This window comes from Rhea americana, unplaced genomic scaffold (genome assembly GCF_003343005.1).
Source record: "Rhea americana isolate MKP2758 unplaced genomic scaffold, rheAme1 scaffold_96, whole genome shotgun sequence".
NCBI classification, from domain to species: domain Eukaryota; kingdom Metazoa; phylum Chordata; class Aves; order Rheiformes; family Rheidae; genus Rhea; species Rhea americana.
In genome coordinates, this window is record NW_028187155.1 from 1,886,853 (window position 1) to 1,911,777 (window position 24,925).

The 24,925-nt window shown below is 44.0% G+C and overlaps 1 protein-coding gene across 10 annotated transcripts in view; it reads left to right on the top strand.

Moving 5' to 3' along the window:
* LPP (LIM domain containing preferred translocation partner in lipoma) overlaps window positions 1-24,925 on the top strand; it is a 364,090-nt gene that overhangs the window by 169,406 nt on the left and 169,759 nt on the right. For all 10 annotated transcript variants that reach the window (XM_085325128.1, XM_085325129.1, XM_085325133.1 and 7 more), the window contains 2 exons: window positions 1,857-1,969; window positions 24,402-24,524. In XM_085325128.1, the coding sequence (XP_085181254.1) occupies window positions 1,857-1,969; window positions 24,402-24,524 (236 nt within the window). The remainder of the gene's footprint in view (window positions 1-1,856; window positions 1,970-24,401; window positions 24,525-24,925) is intronic.

Consider the following 24,925-nt stretch of genomic DNA (forward strand, 5'->3'; position numbering starts at 1 on the left):
TATTCCTGGGAAATACGATCCCTGAAAGTTCTAGCTCGAGTTTGTGCCTTTCTGAGAGCACATGGCTTTAGCAGATTTGGAATCAAATTGAAAAGCTTTCCCAGACCTATCTTGCTTCCCAGGGAAAATACTTGAAACTCCTCCGCAGCTTCTGCTGCCCAGCTGCCGCCAGAGCCCCTCTCGTGGCTGGGGTGCTGCGGTTTGCACCTAGGTGCTCTGCACCCTCCGGGCTGGAGATTGCTGCTGTTTGGCTTAGCACCTCTCAAGAGGTTTGAAACCTACTTGTTTGTAATTTGGGATGGCACGGAGGGCTCTTTCTGGGAGGCAGTGTGGCACCATGTTGAGAACATGACGGGCCAGTAGGGAGCCCATATGTCATCACAGAAATGGTTAAAACCCTCYAAAAGCAATAACTCTCAGATATGTAAAATACATCTCATTATTTGYTTCTCTTAATTTCCATCCTGGATGCGTGCAGGAGAGCCAGCAGTAAGCAGTTCCACTTACAGTGTGGAGCTTTACGGGAGAGAATAAAAATACACCAAAGCAGTCCAAATTACAGGCAGCTGCCTCTCCACGAGCCAAATGCAGTACTCAGGGCAAAATCTCCTCTTTGCCTTCTCCAGCACTCCTGCCAGCCTGCTTTCCTGCTGCCTCCAACCTCATCCATTCTAGCCTTGTGCTCTCCCTCCTGCTCTGGTCCTATCTGAAGTCCTCTAGGAAAGGCCTTTCATCTCTATGCTATGCTGGATGGCTTTGTATCCACTATGCTACTTTGTCTTTACACTAACAGTTTGGGAGGTTTAGGACAAAGATGCGAACTGTAATGTGGATACTTTTTATGTCAGCCACACTTCAAAAACTTCCTTGAAGTTAARAGAAGTAGATGCTTCTGGGCTTGCAGCTGGCCCATTGCTTGCTTGGCTGTTGTCACAGGGAAATGACTGCTGTCTTTCTAACAAGTCCTTACGTGAGGCTAGCTACAGGGTCCCTGTAGGAAAGTAAAATGCATGGAGTCTGACTCCCTTCCAGCAGTAGGGATACGGGAAAGGAGCTGGTCTAGAGACCCTTGCTGCTAAGCTGGCAAACCCAAAATGGATAGGGGGCTCCTGGAATAAGSAAGGGAAAAAAAAAAGAAAAAAAAAAAGAAAAGAAAAAGATGTTTTCTCCTGCGGGTTCAATGCCTGTGAGTCCAAGGCAGTGATTTCACCCTGTGCTTGTAGGCAGTTGGCAGTGTGCTTGGTGTTGACCAGGAGATTAAACAGGCTTGACTGGCCTGAGTCCTGGCCCCAAAATCTAGAGCTCTAGCTCCGGCCTTCCAAGTGTCCTTTCCAACAGGAACCCCTTGCTTTTAGACAGCATCTGATACTGTCTTTATAGCTGTCAGAAGAGCTGGCATAATTTTATTATTTCCCCCACACAAGTGGGAATGAATTGGATGAGATTCATTGCAAGGCTGCACTTGAGACAAATTGGGGTTTGGAATTACTTGTTGCTCTCTTCAATCTGCATAACAAGTCACCTTTASTTGCTCAATTTGAGGACCTCTAAGCACCTTAAAAATATTAGTGAGTTTCAGGAGCAGAGATGGGTGCAACTGAGCATTTAACGGTTAAACGATGTGTTAACTCTTGTACTATGAAGCAGTGGCAGAGCTGGGAATATAGCACAGTTCATCCCAGGACACGAGCTCCAACTACTCAGTTCATCCCTCTCTCTCTTTGTAAATATCTGCTTTTTCTCTCGGAGGCAGTGACCCTAGTGGCCCTGGAGGGATGGATTAGACATACTAAAATGAAGTGGGAAAATGCTGGTGCTCTGCTGTGACTCTGAATTCATTTGATTATCTCTCCTAGGGGATTTCCTTCCTCCACCTCCACCTCCTGTTGATGATCTTGGGAATATGCCAGCACCACCAGGTGCCTTTCCCCCACCGCCCCCTCTGGATGATGTTTCTTTCAACGTGCAGGTAAGACAACAAGCGTTATCCTTAGAGCAGAACTGATCCAAASGGATTTGTAGAGATAAATGGAAGTTAATCAAACAAGGTGGCAAAGTACTGTGATTTGAGATCGTGTGTCATGAACACCCAAGTCAGCTTTAGGAATCTTTGTTTCTTGAGCAGGGGAATATTTCCATTCAAAATTTGCTGGGCTATTAAAGGGTTTTCCCCATCTGGCTTGAATTAGAAGACTAATTGCCTTACGTTCTTGTGATAGTGGATGGGAGCGAAGCCTTCCCAGAATGAACTACTTTCTGGAAGGCCCATCTCCTTTCACTGACTGTGGAAAGATCTGAGGGCAGTAACCTAATCCTACAAGTGCTTTGCTTAAATGCCTAAAATTAAGTGAGGTAAATAAGCCGTGGCCCAGGCTGCAGCAGTATCCCTGAGACCCTTTTCACCCACTTTTTGCTGGATTGGATCCTCTAGATTTGCCATCTGGATGAAATTGCACCTTCTGAGGTGCATCAGGCAATGACATTCACTCTGGACAGGGAAATATTAACACCTTTGTGCAGAAATCGCTGGCTCACCTGGAATGCAGTGTATTGTTTTATTAGGTCAGTCACATTCAGGAAAGGTGAATTCAGACTGTAGTGACTGCAAGAACAGGCTGTCAAGATGATCAAGGAGTGGGGAACTAATCTTACTGGAGGAGACTAGAAGGGTTTGGTTTGTTAGCTGAGGAGAAGGGAGACTGAGAGGGGGTAAACTTTATGACTGCAAACTTCAAATATATCTGGGGAATAAACACCAGGGAGGCAGAAAAAATATTTCAGCTTAAGGTGAGTGTAGGTGCAGGAATGAGAGGGAGTGAACTTGCCCTTAAATGGTAATTAGAAAGTTTCTAACCACCAGGGATTAGAAGTTTCTGCACACCAGGAGTGTGCAGGTCGGGAACAGCCTCGTGAAAGGAACAGTGAGCCATGCAATGGTCTTGGTTTAAAATTGATCAGGGTTATGTAGCCGGATGTCCAGAGTCACAGGAGGCTGCCCTGGATGACCTGGGAAGGTTGGGGTAGTCCGGTATCCCTAGCTCGAGATGCGCGTCAGAATAGCCTAGTAGACAAACATTAGATAGAACTGAAGAGAGTTGACTTCCGTTCCTAGCACTGCCAAACTCCACAGTAAATTTACCTGCTTTATGCCTTTGTAAAAGGGAAATAACATTTCCCTCCCTCCTGAGCTTCCTGTTTTCTCTTGCCTATTGTGAGATATTCAGATGTTGTCACAGTATCTTTCTAAGCACATTCCTGCGATGGGTTAGGCATTCTAAGCAGTTTTTGAGAGGGAAGGGGTTAAYGAAGAGCATGTTGTTTGTTGCCAAGAAAGACTGCAACCATCAGGGACATTAGCCAAGTGAGGAGCATGGCTTTTCCCAGCCTTGGGGATATGAAGCAATTCCCCAGCAAGTGTTGTTCTGACTCTATCTCTGCAAGATGAACAGGGCTCAGACTGAGTTAGGAAGTGACATAGCAGCAGGCTTCTGGCTTGGGACCTAGGAATGGTGAGCTCTGCAATTGCAGGCACAATTCCCTTTATCAGAAGCCTGACCCGCATGAAGGGTCCATGTTGCCCCAGATGCTTCTTTGGGGTCAGCCCACTGCCCAAGGAGGTTCCTGTGGTACCCAGGAAGGTGGTCTTGCTATGTTTATTGCAGTGGGCTCTATTTGACTCATTGTTGTCTCCTGATTTTGATGCCTCTCTCATCTCTGCAACTGTCCAAAGATTTCCCTCAGCTGCTTAGGGCATTAATCGAAACATGCCTGTTGGTAGAACCACCAGACGGACTGGCTCTTCCCTGCTGAGCTCATGAAATTGCTATTTGTCACACCCTTTCTCTCTGGCTTTGGAGTGCCAGGGCTGGAGCAGTGTTAACAGCATTGGTTTTGGCAGGCATCTGGTTAGAGTGAGATTCCTTTGAATGGCAGCTTATTCTGAAGAAAGCAAGCCTTGGGGTTGCATCCCAGCACTCCTGCTTATCACCATGTTCAGATTTACTTGGTGTAGCAGACGAATCTCTGCTTTTAGTCTGTGCTTTCTTGTCTTCTTTTTCCTTTTCCTTTCCCTACCATCCTCTGTGAAGGAGATCAAGAACTGACAAAAGTCAGTGCTAAATCAGGAGCCTGCAGGGTCTGTTGTTGCAAGATCAGCTCCTTATCTTGCAGGAGTAACAGAAAACAAGCTGAAGTGAGAWGGCCTGAGAGATGAGGAGTGAAAAGGACAAATGGCAAGAGAGAAAAATGTTCAATGTTGAGTGAACATGAAGTTTTTTGTAATTCCAATCAGAGAGTTCCTTTGGCATAAGAGAACAAATGATGGTTCTATTCCTTCTTCTGCATCTCCTGAAGGTGCTTGCAAARCCCCTCAGGACATCAGAGTATCAAGGGAGGACTCTGGCCATGTGTTGGACTTGGCTCCAACAGACTGATGTTAAACCTGATTTGGCTTTTTGACATTAGGCTGGTCACTTTGTGCCTCAGTTTCTTCTTGTTAAGTGGACGTGCTGGCACAGATGTTCCTGAGTGTGAAGCAGATCAGAGGCTGCTGTCTTGGAGCGGTTCTGCCTCTACAGCCTTGTACAACACCCTGTTCACTGTGAGCCCTTTGGATTTGCTCCAGAATTTGAAATTCATCCGCTCCAGCAAATCAACATCTTTTAAACAGCAAATTCCCTCTGGATGGTAGAGTATTTCAAACTGATGACAGCTTTTGAAATATGTGCACTGTGGTCCTAGGTAAAGCTTTTTATACTAGGTGTTAAGTTGATGAAGATAGCAACACAGATATGTTTAGCTTATTATCATGTCATGCCTAACTTAGCAGATGACTAAAMGCTGAACAGATTGTTACAATCTAAGTAGTAGTTTATGGATTAGCAGTTAAAATAATAATGCCTGGTTTTCATAGGCCTATTTGTCTCTGGATCTCTATTTAGACAATGAAACTGGCCACTTAGGATCAGATCCAAAAAAGTACTTTAGTATCTAACTTCCCTTTAGGTGCTTGCACTCTGATTGAAATAAAAGAAGACTGGGCCATGAAATACCTTTGCAGTAGATCTAGCATTTTCTTGTAGTTTCTGATTTCTCGTCTAGGTCCATCATGCTCTGATTCACAACAGGTTTGAGGAACAGAGGAGAAGGAAATTTAAGTTCTTTTCTTATTAACAGTAATGCTTAAAAAAAAAGAAAAGAAGAAAAGGAAATATTTATTTTAAAAAGCAGTATGTTGGAGCTGAGGGAGAGTTCTGTTGGGAAGTTCCCCTTCGGCTGAAATCAGCCGGCAAAGGCTTGTTCCCAGAATGGTGGTGAGGGTGCGGCGATGGTGTGTTTGACAAATAAGGACATAAGCAAAGAGTCTTTTGCCACGTTGGCTTGTATACAGATAAAAAGGAAAAAAAAAAAAAAAAGAAAAAACACACAACTGAAAAAAATCCTGGATGGGAAGAAAAATGAAATCACTGTTTGTCAAGGGGAAATAGATAGATCTGGGAAGGAGAGAGGAGTTTTTTACTTGTTTTTATTTGCTTTCTTTTTTTTTCTTTTTTCTTTTTCTTTTTCTTTTTTTTTTTCTTTTTAGTTTCTAAAAAGGGATTCTGAATAGGCCGAGGAAAGCAAAACCAAAAAAAGCTCTCATAAGAATCTTCAAAATGCCCCATTTTGTTCACGTACAGGGACCCTCACTTACAGCACTGATGGCTTCTTCCTTTGGCAACAGGCAGGAACGGCCAGGGATGAGAGCGTGTGGGGAGATTCAGGGGTGCTCAACCCTGCCCTGTCTCCTATCGCRAGGCAAGCTTGTGCTTGCTTAGTGTACAAAGTGGGGGGCATCTTGATAGCCATATTCCAGAGGCTTCATCCCTCCTAGCCTTGGTGGCCTTCTGGCTGACTGGTTGCCCCAGGTTTGAAATGGCCAGTTCTCCTAAAACTACAAGTTCAAGCCCCAGAATAGCGTGCTAAGCCCTGTGTGGGTCTGCAGCAGACTGCCTGTGACATTGCTCGGGGTTGGAACATACCAGGAACGTACCTGGGAGGGCTGCGTGAGCCCTGGCTGCGCTGCATGGCATCTCGAAAGAGGATGGTGTCACCCAGACCTTCAGATAGAGCTTTACAGGCTTAGCTCTGGCGACTGAGCGCCTGGCAGGCTGTTCTTCTGCTTTGCTCATCCTGCAGCAGCATTTGTGGCTTCACCAYAGAACACCCTTAAAGCAAGATTACAGTAAGGATTCTGATTTTTGATAGCCCACTGCAAATACACTGTATTTGTACACAGCTTTAACTCGGTGGTGCTGGGTGTGTGGGGTGCTTGCCGGCGTACCTGCAGCTTTCCAGGGCATGCAGCCGCTCCAGGCACTTCTCCTATCATAGCAGGCCCTGGTGACGTGGAGCAGATGTGACCCCTCAGCTAGAGACCTGTGAAAGGGCACGTTAGAAAAACATACTTTTCCAAATCACCGCTAATTATCCACAGGTGCTGTGTCTACAGTATCGATCTGATTTTAATTTGGGATCCTATATCYTGCTGTAACACAGAGAAGAGACTTGCATCTAGCAGGGGACCATCTCCTTTCCAGCAACTGCTGCTTGTTACCAGTGCATGTGTTATTGATAGACCACAAAACACTTTGGGAAAGAAATGCCAGTCTCTCCCTGGTAAGGGATTTGAAGCAGGAATATCCCAGTTCCCTGGAATATACCGGTTCCCTGGGCACTCCATCATAAGCACCTATGCGCAGAGGCGCTGCAGGGCTGTTCAGTGTGGGGGTGATGAACTGTTTCCACGTTTAGGTCTGTCGGTGTCGCAGGCCAGGTTGGCACCTGCCATTTCATTGATCTCTTGCAGCACGTGGGAAACCAGCGGGGAGGGCTGAGAGGGGGCAGGTTTGCCTCACCGAGGAATTTGGGGAGGAGAAGTGCTGAAATGTGGCCTGAAGGCACATACGCCCTCCTCTGGGAGACTGCCTAGAAGAGACCCGGCTCTTCTCTGCGGTGCTTGATCTCAGGATGCAGTGAGAAAGCCTGGATAGATGTGAGCTGAGAGCACCTTATCGTTTTAAGTGCTGGAGCTTGCCAGGCATTTTGCTGCCTGGCTTCCTCCGGGCGAATGTTAGTGTTGTTGCCTCTCCGTAGGCTGTGATTCGTTGGCTAAGCAAGCAGCCAGAACGGCGACGGAACTTTTTGGGGCTCGGGTGCATGTGCTGACAAATTGTTGGGGAAAGAAAAAGCGTGATTTTTGCCAACAGGGGGTGCTGCTTTAAATAGCGCTTCTCCCACAGCGCAGTTTGGAGATGCTGCCGGGCTCTGTGTTTTCTTTAAATCGCCTTCCTTTTAACGTTTGGAGAAGCCGAGAAGGCCAAAGAGAGCAGAACATGTGTTCAGCCTCCCTCTAGTGCTAGATTTTGTTAATCATCAGAGCTGTTGGCCTGGACTTAGGTGCTCGCTAGCGAGAAGCATCCGTTATGCTACGGCACTTCAGCTGACGAGGGGGCTGCCGCGTTCCCGGCACTGAGCGGCAGCTCTCGGTGATTCTGCAAATAACGCTGAGGTCTGTGCGTGCGGCTCTCGGATTGCGAGCCTGCTTTTGCAGATTTCTGAGACTCCTAACCTCATTTATTAAAACCCGTGTCGCAAGCAACCGCCTGTTATCTAAATGAAGCCGTGTCCAACAGTATAAATAAATTACCTGSTAATGTTAACCTTCTTACTCAAACCTTGGCTTTGTTGGAATGCTTTTGATGATGCATCTCCCTTCCTSTGGCTTCCTCAGTGTTTGAGAAACAGGAGTCTGCCTTGTTCTGAATTAGGCTCAAACAAATAATGTCTATGCTCTCTGCATATTTAAATGCTCACAGACTCTCTGCGCAGGTCAATGTGTTTGGTCTGTAGCTGAGGTTTCTAGGCACTAAGGTAAGAAAAATCAGTAATACAAAGCATATATGATGATGAATATTCAGATGCATGATAGATGCATATGTTTGCATGTGTACATGTGTGTATATATTTTTATATATGCACATAYAGGAAATGCATAGTTGGTGGGAATGTAACACAAACCTCTGTGTTATTGGGGAACAAGCAAGCACATTTTGTCCCCGCTGCTTTTTATCTCTTTCTCTGAGTAGCATGACCGGTAAATCTAGGATCACAAGATAAAAGGAACACTTCTTTCAGTCAGCATTTCTTTCAGTCAGCCCTTGATGCAACCCATCTTATACGCATGTTTGTTTTACAATGCCAAACCACATTCTATTTTAAATCTTTAATAGACCTCTGTTCCCATCTATGCAAGTTTCCAATCTTTACTCTCTTCAGAATAGACAAAGATGCTTATTATAAACCACAAATTTTACTGAAAGGGTAAACTGGAAAAGTTTTAATGGTACGACGTAAGCCTGCCATTCATCTCTGCTTGACTGCTAATATCTTGGCAATGCTATGACATAATATGGCCTTTAACAGCTAAAGCTCTCAGCAAGGACTACAAAGGAAGCAAGGATCTCAGACAGTTAACTATTGTTATTATTATCATGGTTATTGCTTTATTATGTGATGTATTTGTTATGTTATTGTTTAATGTAGTAACAGTAAATCCAGGAATGCCAGGTCATGGACTGTTCATGCTGATACATTTTTGGGGAGCAGAATTCTTACCGAGCCTGTGAAACCCATTGAAAGGTGGAACAGAAGTGGCTTTTGATCAGCTGGCACTGAGGGTCTAAGGGTAATGTGAAGAGGGAATAGGGTTAACAGGATAAAGCAAAAGCAAATGCAGATCATACAGGTCATATGCAGATAAGGATATGAGACCATCCAAAATTTGTAACAGGAAAAAGAAAGGTCAGAGATACTGTTGATTGTGGTGCTCAGAGATCATTAAGCTAAAATGAACCAAGATGAAGACCCAAGGCAGTTATGCGCATGTACCCCTTAAGTGCAGAGAGCGTTCGTGTGACCCCCGGTGCCACAAGCCCTGGTGGACATGTCCTGGCTTGTGTGGGTACCTCTTTTCTTGGTGCGATGTCACACTTGTGGTGCTGGAGCCAAATTCRGTGCCCACAACTGCAGAGATTTTAATCTGTAACCTGGATTATCCACCCATGGATAATAGAGACTTGAACGTGGCAAGTAAAAGGGGGGGGCATGGAGAGAATGCAGCAAAGCAGACAATTTTTTTGCCGTCGAACAGAGACAATACTGGCTTGTGACARACAAAAGGAAATAACATCACTGTATCCAAAGTAAACATTTTTAAGCAGGTGAGAAGGAGAAGATGTGAAGACATGGGCATCCTTCCGTCAAAGCAGATGAGCTAACTGATGGAAGAGGGTGAGATAATAGGATCAATATTAAAGAAATTTCCATTTTTTATTTCCGAGTGCTGTTCAAATTTTCAGTTGCATTAGGAGATCCCAGGAAAGCTCTCTCTCGAGACCACTTGCTTCATGTCAAATCTCAGGTAGCCSCTCTTGCATTAGGGAACTCTAACGCAGCAGCAAGACTGAGAGGAACAGTCTGTCAGATGCAGCTAAGAGTAATTGTAAAAATTGCAACAGAGACAAAATATTGTCGCTTTTCTGTGAAGCTGACTGGAACTGGAAGATGTGGTTAAGAGGACCAGGTTTTTCAATGAAATTTTGACATGATGGTAGGCTGGGACATGGCAGAGAGCAGGAAGTYGGAGAGAACGGGGTTCCTGCCTTGGTTTTGATTCTTTAAGTACTGTAATACTGTGTGGTAAAGAATTAAATTTTGATCGAACAAGAYGAAAGGAGATACAGAAGTACTGATTGAAGAATCTAGTTGTCTGTTTAAACTCAATTTCACAGCTCCCAGAGCAGTTCAAAGAGTAAGGCAAACTTTGTCCTATTTGTTGTTGAAAAKTTTTGTCTAGTGGTAATGACGCATTATAGAGCAGATGGGAATGGATCTAAACTCCAAGAATTGAAGCAGCTCAAATGCATGTTCCCTCTCTACTTCTTAGTTTCCTTTCCATTGTTGAAGAAAAACAAAGCTTTGACCCTTGCTTGCCGTGACGGGCRGTTTTGTTGTCAGAAATTGTTGGCTTTGCAAAGAGTTTGCAGCACAGTGACTGAGCAAGCTGAGTGATGGTAGAAATGCCAACGAGAAATGTTACTGTAGCCAGAGTTAGAGGAATTTCTAGGACAGAAGGGCATGCATGATTTTAAATGTCTGCTGCTGTTAAATTCCATCTTTGCAGGGCTGTTCCCCACAACTGTATTTTTCAGTTTTGATTTGCTGATGAAAATGTAGAAAGTTGATTAGCTTTAATGCACAAAGAACACATAAGAGTGAGTGTCTGGAAAACAYCATGCAACATTTTTAGGCTTTTGTTTTTAGTTGTGTGAGAAGAAAAACAGAAAGGTTTGGGCCAAGCTATAGCAACTCCAAGTGTTGCTTAAGACTGCAAGTGGCAGCTCTGTCACAGGTGCCATGTAAGCACTCTCTCCTTCAGCCATCCTGATCCGCAGCTCCTTCCCTCTCTGCCTCATCCTTCCTGTGTGACTATTTTCCCATGGACATGTCCTCGCATCCTGTCGTCTCAGGTCTAGCTTTCGTGCTCAGCTCTCCTAATTCTATTCATTCCTGACTTATTCTTTGCTTCCTCTCCCTACATCTGGGTCTGCAAATTCACTTGCTTCTGCCCTGCAGTGCACTTTTCTGTTTTGCCCAAGTGTTTCACTGCTGAGGCTGGCCTGAGGGCTGTGGTACCAGCATTTCCCTCAGCTCTGGGTCAGGTTCCCATCTGAGAACAGGGAGCAGAATTCAGTAGATGTTAATATTGGGTAAGCATGTTAAAAAAAAAAAAAAAAAAAAAAAAAAAAGTAAAGAATATGCTTTCTGTGCCGAAGTAAATCCCCTTTGGCTTCTATGGTTGTATTGGCTCTAAGCAGAAGTAGAGTTAAAAGATATTTTCCTGAGGCCTAATGTGTACTGGGGACACAGCGGTTTCTGATGCACAGTTGCTTTCAGGCATGAATTCTTACTGAAAAACACCAACTTGCATTCATTTATCTGCATTTGGATAGTACCAAAACAAACCTYAGAGCTCATCTGAAAAGAATCTACATACTGAGAATTCTCTTAGCAGGGTTTTATTCTCCAGTGACCATTCTGGCCAGCGCAGATTACTTGTTGTTCAGAGCTGTGTGTAGTTCAGGTACATTTTCTTTGTCTGACGATCATGCTCAGGAAATGTTTAGAAGGCAAGGTGTCCAGATAGGGAGTTCGGTGTTTAAAAAAAGAACGAAAGAAAACCCATCAGTCCAAATMAAATACTAGACACATACTTTCCTTTCAAGGATGCAAGACAGAAGTGGGACCAAAGGTCTGGAAATGGAGATTGCATACTTCTTGAAGGCAAGGCGCTTCCTCGCTGATTCAGTCCCGTGAGGTCTGCTCAGCTGAGACTTTCCTGCCTTATGGATGACAGCAGGAGATGCCCTCTAATGCAGCACTGGGCTTCCTCTCCAGAAACTCATGTACTGGGGCTGACCCCAGATTTTCCTCTTCTCAGTTTTTTAGAGATGTAATAGATTTTTAACTTGACTCAATTCTGAGGAAGAAGCCAAGTTAATACCATTGACTTCCATGTAGTTCTATACCTCCGTTTTTGTGAAATGTTGCCAAGCTCTCTGGGAGACTCTTGAATCCTTGAAAACTTTTTGGCATGTACGCCTTCCTCTTACAGCAAAACAAGCAAACAAATTCAGAAATATGTTATATGTTTAACTTCTGCACTTGGAGCTTAGTCAGGCTGTGAAGATTGACTAGCCAATTTTAATATTTTTTTGTATGAATTTCATAATATCTTCACAGCCCTTGTTCAGGAATGCTTTCTCAAATTCAGAGAAGCTTGGCTGTGTACATAAACTTCATTAAAGTTGATAGAACTTAAGCACGTGTGTAAAATTAAGCATATGCTTACGTTTTATGCAGTCTTTTTGCAGGTGACACAAGCAGCTGCATATGATTTTCCAACATGTGATTAAATTCCAAAAGGAGTTTTTAAAAACAGTTTTAGTCAACCTTAATTTTCTGAAATTGGTAGCTTTAACAAAACCTATCTTTTTTGATTAAAATTGCCTGAGACGTGTCCCTTTTAAAAAGCTCTTCATTTAACTGTCACAATATACAGTCTTGTGTGGGAAAGAGTTTCTTCATGTAAATTTAATTTCCAGTTAAAGCGGTACAAACACAAAGTAGTGTCGACAGATCTTTATGAATGCAGCAGTGCCTTTACTTTCTCACCTCTATAGATTTGGGGCCAGGCAGAGCCATTAAATTGTCAGCTGTGCCCTTCTGCATGTCGCAGATCAGAAAACTTCAGCCAGGCACACGTAGAGAAATCAAAGGCATCCAGTCTTGATCCACAGATAACAAGAAATGGAGAAACYCTGGAAAGTTGTTCTGGTAGTTAACTACCTGCAGTATTACCCATAAATGAATATCTCTTTTATTTTCCAATAGAATTTGTCTGGCTTCAGCTTCTAGCTACTGTATGTTGTTCTATTTTGCTAGATTGGGCAATCTGCTCTCCGGCATTTTCGTTCTGTGAAGCTGCTTATATATTGCTGTCAAGCCGCTACTCAGCCTCCTTGATGATAAATGAAACCAACTGAGCTCTCTGTGTGTGCCTCTCACTGTCAGCTCTTTTGGCTTTTTTGGGGGAGTCTCTCAAAGTTTTAAAATGCCCGCTCCCAAAGTGGGCACAGTGTTTCAGTGTTAGTCTGAMCAAAAGCACGGAGAGAAGTAAAATCGCTAAGCAGCAGCTCTGCACATTACTTGCTTCAGGATCACCTGTTGGGGAAGAAGATTGTTTGGTGTTTTTCCCCTGCAGAATAGGGAAGATCTGCTGTTAGAAGTAGTTTTCCCTATACAGCTTCCATTCTAATAGCTTTTTGTGGAAAACCATCCAACTTAAATCCTGTCAAACACTATATGTGTTTCTTTTCTTGCTCCTTACTSTTTTCAGCCTGCTCTTATTTGACAGCACAGCTCACTTAAGTTTCGAAGAATTTCATGAGTTGTTACTATAATAATGAATAAGAAACAAAACGAAATGCCAAAACAGTTGGGGAGTGTTGCRAGAGTGTCCTCATTTGTCCTCTTGTGGCTGTTTGGTTCATTAAGGCAATACCTTGGACAACAGATGTGTGTAGGTGTGTGTAATTCGTGGCTTGTCATGAATGAACATTGATGTGTCTTGCGCAGTTGGAGGCATCCTCCTCTCCCTGTCTTCTTATACTAGAAGAAGAAGGAGGAAGGCTGCAATTTGGCCAGGATGTGGAAGTTAAGAGTCTTTGCTCTTGAAAATTGCCATGGGATCATTTATAAATGTAACTTTCATGTAATAAGAGTCAGTGGAAAGGCCTTCRTTTATTGTAGTGGACACTTAATGAGATATTTGGTTTCTGTATTGATTAAACTTTGTAACTATATTGGGATAATTGGTTACTCTTTGACAGTAGTTCCTATTGGAGGCAGATGATGAAATATCTGATATCTCCTTTTAATTTTCATTTTTTCTGCAAGCAGCAATACTCTGTAGGGAACATCAGCTCTGCTTGATGGCTAATTAAACATTAATTTGTGACTGTATTGGAGCAGATTTTAGGTTGGTGGGGGAGTGGGCAAAGAAAAGGGAAACTTTTAACAGTCACCATAATTATCAATAACGAGTTCTAATGTAATTGCGTTAATTAAAAGAAAAAGGATATATTCCCTGCTGCTGTAAAGTTAGTTACAGTCGGTGAAAGTCGTGCTGGGTCAGAAGGATTTCATGGCCGACTATTCTTGCTCTGTGAATAGAGAAGTAGCACTGTCCTGCAGAAGATRTAAAGCAAAAATGATATATTCCATTTTCTATTGTATATTCTGCTGATGAACAAGAACATTTCACTAATTCAATTTAATTCCCAAGGACAAGTGATTGTAACTCCACCTGGAGAATATTAAATTGCCTTAATGGAAAAATAAACTGTTTTTATTCTCCCCTTTCTCTCCCCATCTTCCCAACTCAGTTTTCAGATAACTTTATGTTCCTCCTTAGTTTATTAATGCAGTTCTCATCTTGCTGCTGATTTTGCATCTGGTAGCACTTAATACACAAAAGACTGCCGGAGCTTTTGATCAGACAGGTTAAGTAAGTACCAGGACCATGGAATCTGTTGCTCTGGCAAATGCTGGCTCATGGGACTTCTCCTCTCTCTTCATCACTGGGCTGTTCCTTATCAAACTCAGCCTGTTGCTTTCGTGTGCTTGAGGATCATGATGCCTCTTCCTTCTGCACCGGCTGGCCACAGTACGAAAATCCTTCGGCTGACTGAATGGCGTTTCCTGTTCTGTGTCTTTTAATGACACAGTATTTGAAAGTTGCATTTAGCCAATCTTGAAACCTTCAGTACTCCTTACCATGAACAAAACCCTATGGTCAGAAATCCCCCAAAGCTATGCATAGGTTTGAAACTTGCAGTAGAGGTATTGGGACCTCTGCATGGTTTGGGCATTTTGCAAAGTGTGATTGAGCTGCAAGGCAGTTCTGTTTGGTGCATCAATATCCCTGCTGCATCCTGCTTCTCAGCATGTTTCCTCTGCTCTGTCCTGGGCTTGCGCAGGGCAGCAGGACAGGGAGTGCTGCACATCTCTCTTGCCCCACTGTTGCCTGCGTCCCGTCACTGCCCCYAGGGGAATCTGCTGCTGGACCCAGGCTCATGCTTTGTCAGAGTGCACCCACTGCATGGAGCCCATCTCATGAACCTCTRCGATGAAATGTCCTCCTCTGTGGCATCTCCTTACTCATCAGATACCTCAACTGGCTTCTCCAGAGCCAGATCTTTTGTATCTTGAAAGCAGGTCTGGGTAAATAGTGCACATTTGTGGCAAAAAGCCCCTTTTCCCTGATGTTGGGTGCAAGAGCTATTAGGGAGGGAAGACGATCTTGGGCTCTGACTTGGCACTGTTATGCCCCTCTGTCCCAGTGGAGTCATCCCCAGTGCCATGCTGAGGTGCTGGCTCAGGATCTGGGTCTTGTCTTTGGGTGTGCAGGCGGCAATGGCTTATTAAGTTCTGATGAACAGCCTCTGGCCTGTGTTTCGGATCCATCCCATGTTCATGTGAATGCAGGCTGGTTTTGCAGTAAAATTGCAGTGGAGCTTTGGTGGCACAGGTGGAGCTGGTTTGGCCCAGTGGATCAGGGTCTTTGTCTTGCAGCCAGAATGAAATTCATGGCATTTCTGACTTACTCTGCTTAATGCTCTCTGGCGCTCACTGCTCCCCCCTCTACCTGTTTTCCCTTTCCAGATCTGGTTTCTAGTTGACAATAAGCTCCTTGGGACAAGGATGTTTTCTAACTGTTCATGTGAGCAGTGCCTATTAGACTGATCTCTAGGGAAATACAAAGATTTTATTGTAATACAGATTCATAATGACAACAGAGTGTTTTCCTCCTTTTTGTCTCTCAGAAAAATAAAAGGAGRAGGACTTTTTAGCAGTCCTGCTGCTGGCCATGCCTTAGCCACAGTAATGCTTGTAATACAGGCAGTGCCGAAAGGCAAAACCACTCATCTGAAGCTGGCCTTTCATTGACTCTCCCTGGCAATCTCTGCTGTAAGAGCTGTTGTCTCTGTTGCTCCTTGACCAGAGATCTCAGAGAAGCTGCTAACGTAGCGTCTAGCTGGCAACTTGGAGGAGGAAGGCTGTGTGAGGAGGAAGAGGTTGCTCTCCTTGACGTGTGTCCTAGCAGACTGAATGTATTCCACATGATTTTCTATCATCTCAGCTGCAGGGAGGAAAGAAGTGGGTTTCCAGGCATTGGTCTGAGCCCCAGCACTGTGGTGATGATCAGTTTACTAACCTGCAGAGACTGACATATACCCACAGGCAAAAGAAGTGACTCTGGCTAGTGTCAGTGGGCAGATACAATGCACAAGTTGAGGCTTTAAGTAAATGCAAATGTCTGTAAAAAGCCAAACTGGGTCAGATCAGCAGTGTTCAGAAGAAGTATCCAAGAAAAAATGTAAGAGGGTAAGGAGAAGCATGAAATAACTTGATCAAGAAATATATATATGTATATGTGTGTGTGTATGTGTGTGTGTGTGTGTGTATATATATACATATATATATATATATTCTTCCACATCTTTCTCCAGCTGCTTTTGGAATCCATGTAATTTGCAAAATCCACAGCATTTTGCAGCAGAAGGTTCACCTACTTAACAGCATGTTGTGTGAAGAAATACTTGCCCCATTTTCTTTGTTTCAATAGCTTCTAGTTTCATGCTTCTTCTATTACCTGCTTTCTCAAATTTTTTATTATTATTTGTTCTTTTTTTAAGCTCCTACACTGCTGTAAGGTTATAAATTTGTTGTTAAGATATAGTGAGACGTCTCCCAGCAATGCTTAGCAAATAACATTTTTGTCTATGTGTTCAATTGCCCTGGCTATGATCCCAAGCAGTTCTTTACGATACCTTGTTTCTTCGGAGATAAGACCAATTAATCACAGAAGCCACTACTCTTTACATTTATGTGGGTGGAGAAACTGATTTTGGGACTATGACTAGATCAAATGCATACCACAGGTCTTAGCCTGAGCTGAGCTTGGATCTCAGGAGCRTAGAATCACAGAATCAGTAAGGTTGGAAGGGACCTCTGGAGATCTTCTAGTCCAAACTCCCTGCTCAAGCAGGGTCACTTACAGCGTGTTAGACAGGCCTGCATCCAGGCAGGCCTTGAATATTTCCAGAGAAGAARACTCCACAACCTCTCTGGGGAACCTGTGCCAGTGCCCTGTCACTCTCACAGGGAAGAAATTCCTCCTCACGTTCAGGCGGAACTTCCTGTGGTTCAGTTTCTGCCCAGTGCCTCTTGTCCTGTCACACGGGACAACTGAAAAGAGTTTGTCCCCGTCCCCTTGACACCCTCCCTTCAGATACTTGTCCACATTGATAAGATCCCCCCTCAGTCTGCTCTTCCCCAGGCTGAAGAGGCCCAGCTCTCGCAGCCGTTCCTCATAGGGTAGATACTCCAGTCCTCTGATGATCTTTGTAGCCCTCTGCTGGACTCTCTCCAGTAGCTCCATGTCTCTCTTGTACTAGGGAGCCCAGAACTGGATGCAGGACTCAAGATGAGGCCTCCCCAGGGCTGAGTAGAGGGGCAGGATCACCTCCCTCGACCTGCTGGCAATAATCTTCCCGATGCACCTCAGGATACCATTGGCYTTCTTGGCCACAAGGRCACATTGCTGGCTCATGGTCAAYTTGTCATCCACYAGCACTCCCAGGTCCTTCTCTGCAGAGCTGCTCTCTAGAAGGYCAGCCCCCAGCGTGTACTGGTGCMTRGGGTTATTTTTCCCTAGGTGAAGRACTCTGCACTTGCCCTTGTTGAACCTCATGAGGTTCCTCTCTGCCCAGYTCTCCAGCCTGTCCAGGTCTCTTTGAATGGCAGCACAGCCCTCAGGTGTCTCAGCCACTCCTCCCAGCTTGGCGCCCTTTACTGTACTCTGTGCTGTTGGTGGTTGGCACTTCCATGCACCTTGCGTGGCTGCATCTCTGTCTCCTGAAGTTTGCTGTAGCATGGTTGCTAATGCGAATTCTGCCAAGGAGCAGYGTTGGCACATTTTTGGCACTTGGTACATTTTTTGGCTCTTCTTGGAACAGTAAAGGGAAGCCAGCATTCAGTGGATGGTTGGCATCCCTCCTTGCTCTTTATGCATTGTTAGGAAGCCTTTCTGGCTAAGCCCACCTGCTCATGGGGAGATCTTCAGAAGTGACCAGAGTTGTGGAAGTWTTGCTCGGTTAGATGACAACAGTATCAGAGTGATACAGAATGACGTCTTTGAACAATCCACTTCTAATTTTTCAAGTGTTGTTCTTCTGTCAAGCTAACTTGCAGCAACATAAACTAGGTAAAACTATTCCGTGGCTTAAAAAAAAAAGGAAAGAGCAAGGGAAAAAATAAATCAAATAGTAACTTCCCTTTGGCTTTTATCCTTGATGTCATCAAAAGACTAAAAAGGATGTTTCAGGCCTGCCTTTAGCCTGATGGAACAGCAGGGAAGTTCTTTTGTATTAGATGCTTGATACAATCAYGTCTGCTGAAATCACTGCGGTCACATCTGCTGAAGTCTTCCATCATTGCAGATTTGTTTCAAAAGACTCAATCTCTCTGTTTTAAAAGGRCATGACTACATTTCCAGCCTCTGCCTAATGTCTGGAACAGTACTTTTGCATCAAGTCCAAGCATCTTGGATCCTCCCCCACCCCGCCTACAGTGCTGTAGTCAGCTCTTGTCTCCATGTGCGTGCTTGATGGGGCAGCTTCTTTCAACTGTTTTAATTGATTTTAGAGAATTTGAAACAAAATGTTTGCACCTATYTGTAGGTTCAGAGGAGAATAGATCACAGCAACTTATCTTCTGGGTGATTCATTTTTCTGATATATGCCCTTAAGGATGCATCTTTTTGCTACTGCAGTGTCTTTTGCACTTCAGATGGCTCTTGTGACCTTGGAAAGAAGGCTGGGAAATTCTACAGCAAGAGAGACAGGGTAACATGGGTGTGTATTTGAAAAGGATTTTGCCTCTGGCAGTCATATTGTTGAAGAAAGTGCAAAGAAAAAAAAATAAATATACACTCCAGCCTGGAGTGTATCAAGACTGAATCACTTTTCTTCCTGGTTAAAATTTTTCACAGTCTATTCTTGTATGTAAAGTGGATGCCATTGAAATCAAACATCCTTCCCCTTTTCTTCGCCCCAGTTAAAATAAGAAATAAGAGCCCCAACCTTCTTATTTTGTCCATGGCTCTATCTAAACCCAGCGCCTGAGGCCACAGAGTAGAAAGAGATGCACACTCCTGCTTTGGAGAGCTGTGTCATTTGCTCTTTCTACCACCTGAGTCTCTACCCAAGGATCTCCAGAGCCTGCAGAGAGTTTCACATTATTGGTGTGGGTTGTGAYCTGGCAGAAGCAGGTGGAGATCTACAAAGGATAAAAGGCAGGAAACATGGGAGGAGATTTTGCAAGTGCCAAATGCCATATTACCTCTTTGCTGGATTAGCCTAGTCTGGCTTCATCCTGTCCCCAAGAGGTCTAAACCCTCAGTAGTTTGCCCTGTGGCTGCTTGAATGTTAGGAGGTACAAGTGGGAGCGAAATGATGAGTGAAGTGATGGACTAAAGGAGCTGAATACTATGAAACCAATGGCCAGTTACATCTGCTGAGAACTTAGCAGTTCTGCTACCTTGTGTGTGGCTCAGTGGGGTATGTTAGAGAAAAATACAATAAGTGTTTCAGGGCACAAGTCCTTATCTACCTTCTCACAATCTGCATTTTGCCTGAATGCCTATCTTCCTCACTCTGTTTGCTCCTTAGTCCTTTATTTCCTGCTGTGGCACCATTGCTGCCTTTGCTCCAAAGCACTCTCTTGTGTCATGCTTTGCTATCCTGCTATTGCATTGGTATCCCTGCTTTTCCGCACTCTTGAATGTCACAGACCAGAGAGCTCCCCAAGCATCACTCTCCAAGTGAATTTGCTGTACTTGGGGGCCTTCCAGCCCATTTGTTTCCAGTCATTAGCTATGACCTTTCTTGTCTCCCTGGTGTTTATCTCCATTCTTCCACATGGGAATTATGAGGTTTGCTGTAACTTGTGACAGGAAAGGAGGCATTGGGTCCGCTGTTGCATGCAGGACCCATGGAGTAGGGTATAGGGAAGACCTGTCCTCCTTGTRTGTGCTTTGGTTTGGGCTCTGTTTCCTTCTTTTCTTTCCTGCTTTTCTTTTCCTTCTTTTCTGATGGTCTACTTAAGAAAGGACAACCCAGGTTCAGTGTGGCAATGCAAGCGYACAGTTGTAACTATTTAAAGATGGTATATGAATAGAAATCTGCAGGGGAAGACATGGGATGAGTGCATCTTCCTTACTAAACCAGTGCTGGAGCCCTAGGAAATACTGCAGCAGGTGCTCCAGTTGTCCACTTGCTCAAGCAAGGCCAAGAGGGATGGRGAGGAGGTAGATCTTGATGCTAGAAAACTGCCTTACAGAGTGCAAAATCCTGATGCTCTTAAAATGYTGAGGCATTTGGCTGTTGAATTGAATCAGTGGAATTTGTACCTGTGACTCTAGAGTTGCTTTTAGCCTGCTGTTAGTTAGCAGGTAGTTACTGCAAAGCTAATCTCTCTCTTTTCCCCATATAGCAACCCCACTGGGCATGGACATGAGTCTCCACAGGGACTTGGAAACCAACCTGGCAGCCCAGGATACATGTATCTCCCTCTTGYCCCAAGGACCTACTGACTGTCCCAAGCAGCAACACTGTGTGGTAGTGAACAGAGCATGGAGAGGGGGAAACAGAGGCTGAGAGCGGAGAAGAAAAGAGACACAAAGGAKGGGGAGAGGATGGACAGGAGAATAAAGGAGAGGAGATTGCATCTGGTTAGGGAAAGAAATTTGTGTCATGAAAGAGKAACTTAGAAAGCCAGTTTCTCACAGTGTTTTCTCTTTGAACTTGCTGCAAGGAGCTGGCTTGGACATATGACAAATGTTCTAATTTCTCTTCTGTAGCTTGCAAAGTGTGATTAAAGCAGGTGATCTAGGATGGCCTCTAGGGAAATCAGTGTGCTTTTCTGCGTCTCTAGCCCACTGAATGGCCTGATGGCCTTTTTAGCACAGTGAGCTAAACTTTGAGGTGCCTGCACTGGGGGGCTGCATGTTCTGAAAATGAATATCCTTTGGGGTGATGACGTGAGGCTGTGACACTGACTAGTACTAGGTGATAGGATTAGCAAAATTAGAGCTGGTTTTCATCAGAAGAGTGTAGGTTGACAGGGATCACCAATGGATTACCGTCACGGCTGCTCTGAGCTACACACCAGGAATTTGGGGCAGCTCGACAAGCCAAGTGGTGAAGCTCTGCTGTTTTTCTCTTTTTTGCCTTGTGTAGCAGGGACTGAGCCAGGGGACAGGAGTGTAAGAGTTGCAGAAATTCACGTGAGTGGATATTCCCTGGCATGAGTAATTTATTGGACCAGGTAGGTTCATGTTTGCTTTTGTCAAACTCACATTGGCCAGGCCAGAAATAGCCTCTTTTTTTGTTTTTAAACCCATTTTCCATATTATTCTGGCTGAAGGGAAGGGTGCACAAGTGACATGTCTGTAACAATACAGTAAATCCAGGCAGAAAGAGAATAAGCAGTTCTTTCTGGTTCGAGTTTCTATGTTTGCTAAGTCCAGAACTTAACCGGTCTGGGTTCCTCAGAACAGAACCGTGTCTGCACTAACCTGTTACGTCTTGGGATCTAGGGCTTGGCTTTTGTTCCAGAGTAATATCATAAAACTTTTATAGCAAAGTCATGATGAAGAGCATGAGAAGAGAAATTGTTTAACTCTCTCTTACTAAAGTTAGTATTGCAAATTCTTATCTTGTTTCCACGCACAACAAACCTCTCAGTTGAAACTGGAGCACTGCATGCAGAGAAATGTGAGATTCATGGAACTGGGGAAGAGAAAGTAAGGAGAAATCAGTCTTTGAGAGGACTGCCATTTCTCTAATGTACTAAAAGTCCAGTCCTGTCCCACTAGGCCCTTAAAAACATCAGTAGCATTATTCGTTGGCACTGGCATACTGCATTGTGTCTAGCCTTTGCAGAATTGGGCTCGTAATCTATGTTGATTATATTTTAATTGAATAAATAAATCTTTTACAGATCTCAGAATCAATAGAGATGTTTCCATACCTTTTAATTTTATTTTTCTAGGTTTCCTAAGGACATTTAASTTTTACAACCTTACAACTTGTTCTGCAGCATTTGCGAGTCAGTTATTGCATAATTGTTCCGGGAAATGAGAACCTGGGAATAATGTGGCACAGAAATGCAAAGAAGCTGAAATGAAATTRGCTCATCTTTTTATCTACTGCTGTCCCATCTCTCCAGGGTCAGCAGAGTCCCATGCCCAGGGTACCAAAACCCCAATTTCATAGTCTCTAGTTTTATTCCTGGTTCTGACGGTCGCTTGCTGCTGTTGATCACCTCACATGTTGGGTGCCCTCCTCATCTCTCCCCACTTCCAGCCTGGCTTTTAACTACTTAACTCAGATTTCTCCACTCCTAAAAATATTTATTTAAGTTTCTGTGACTGGACTGTGTTTAGCATTGCAATTAAGAAATCTGTGGCTATTCTGTAGTTATTGGAGGCTGACAATTGGAGAATGGAGAAAAAACAAACAAAAGCCATGAAGTACATTAATAGTGAAAAGGAAATTGGACTTTTTCAGATTAAAAAATACAGATACCTACAGGTAACCAGGAATAATGATCTGGGGTCATTCTTGTGAAAAGTATTTCTTTCCTGAAAAAATAGTTTGGCTGGGAAATTTTTGATTGACTCTACAATAAAAATAGCCCCAAAACTGGGTTTATAAGTAGCTTTTGACCTGACTCTCAGCCTTTTAAATGATGTGTTCTTGCGTAAAGTGTACTGGAGATTCCATTTTTTTATTAGTCAAGACAAATTTAGTGTAAACCAATAAGATTTAATGATCATTAGCAACTAATGAATGCCTTAGCACGTATAAGCTTGGCAGATCAGAGCCTGCCAGCTTTGCATAGGCTGTCTCTCTTTGACCAACTTGCCATTTATGTGTTGGATTGATGACTGGCGAGTTTGTAAAACAGGTAATGATCTAGCACTCCTGAAATGAAATTTAAATAAAAACTATCTGGAGCAGTCGGTGAGCAAAAGTGGAAGACTAATTTTCGTCTTGGAAAATGGAAGTAACCTGGTGAGAGCGAAGGCAAATAGAGCTGGATTGTCTCTGGGGAAGTGCTGGTAYGGTCTGAAGAGGCATTACAGTTGAAATCAGATGAGTTGTTACATAATTCTTCAGTATTCACTTTTATTATTGTAACAGTCGAGCTGAAAGTGAGCTCCTCAGTGCTGAGCTCTGCAGGTGCACGCACAGAGAGAGACTCTGTCTGGGGAATTTGCAGATAAGACAGACATGGAAGGACACAAGACATACTATGACTCAGGTTCAGAAAAAATTTAAACGTGCAATATTTCACCTGGTTCAAGAAGTTCTGATGCTGCACTTGCCCCAAGCGTGGGCTGGGGCAAGCGTGTGGCACCTATGTCACAGCATGGCATGAGGTGCAACGCTGAGCTGACTTGGGGCATGGCAGCTATGGCCCTGGTGCAGTGGTGCCGTTGGATCACTCTGTGGTGCTTGGAGAGGAAAGGTGTGCTGGAGAACATGCAATTCTCATTCCTGCTGAAGTTCTCTGATTTCCAAGCCATGGAAAGTTTTGAGGAGGAAGATGTTTTCCTTGCTTTGTGCACTGTAGCTGTGTTGATTGGGATATACAGTATGAAGTTTGTCCCTGGAGGTTTTGGACTGAGTTGTTTTTTTCAGAAATGAAGAACATGAAGGACTCCTCTTTTAAAATGGTTAATCTAGCTGAGATTTTAATGCAGTCCTCTTAACAATAGCTTGGGGATGGCATGCTCTCTTGGGATGCAAGGATCTGGGGTTTTGCTCTTTGCTGGGCTGGGCAGGGTGGTGGTGGTTAACATTCATGTCTCTCCCCTTCAGGTGAATGCCCCTACCACCTCGGTCTAAGTGGAACTGACATTTTGAAAACAGAGAGAATGGAAGATGCATTAAATAAAAGGGTCTTGAACATAGTGACTACTCTGGAAGCAGACATTCCTGTGTAGTACCCCTCTTCCCAAGGGGTCATTTTGTGACTACCTATTGCAAATAATGTCCTTCACCTTGAGTCAGATAGGGATGAACTGTGATTTTTCACTCTTTGGAACTCATTTTCTAGATGGAAACTGTGAAGATGTGTCGAATCAGGCAGGTACCCTAGCTTCATTTAAAATGAGAATAGGTGCCGATGCCTAGTCACTGGCTACTGAGACTTGCAGCTTTGCTCTGTCTGTGCTTCATCTTGGATGGGGACTTGGCAGAGAGATACTTTCAGAATCTAGGTGTTCAAATCCGGCCCCCAGCTCAACTGCCCAGCCAGTTTTCGTGCTAAAATACAGCCTTTGCAACTGTGGAGGCTATGATTGTCCTGCTCACTCACCTCCGTAGTACAAGTTTCCTAATTCTCAGAGTAAACTTGACACAGTGTCACCACTGTGGGAAATGCATGAAGAAAACCCCTATAGCAGCCTGTATTCTTGTGTGTTGGAGGTTTTCTGCTCATCTCAGGTTATGGAGACAGCTCTAGCATTCCAATATGTTTGTCCATGCAAGCTGAGAGATATTGCTGGGGCATGGTAGCAGCTCCATTTGATAACAGTTGGAAACCATGTGCCAGACTAAGTGATTTGAATAACTGGAACTCTTTTTTTTTCCTCCTTTTTTTTAAAGGTGAATCCTGGTGGCAAGACCCTTGAGGAGAGACGATCCAGTTTAGATGCAGAAATCGACTCTCTGACCAGCATCCTSGCTGACTTAGAAAGCAGCTCGCCTTACAAGCCTCGAACTCAACAGGTTAGTTGCACATTGCATAAATTGAGAGTAGGAAACAGGCCAGAATCGACTGCTGGAGTCAATTTGCTAACCATTTGGTATTTGTTGGGAGCAGGCATGCCACTTCGTCCTGATAGCATCCAGATGTGACTGTCAATGGGAGGGAGGGAGCAGCCAGTTCAAAAGCTGCAGTACCTCTGAGCGAAGGGCCTCTGATCGCGATTGTTAGACCGGTGTGGAGATTGTTAGAAAAAAATATTGCAAAAAAAAGGCATTCTGTTCTTCCCAAGTTCCTTCAATAATAGCTTCTGAATTAAAACCTGCTTGGTTCACAAGTACTTTTACGCATGCTCTTTGTTAACTTTTATCTGTCACGCTGCCAGAATGATCTAGATAGCTGCATTTCAAGTTGTTTTCTTTTG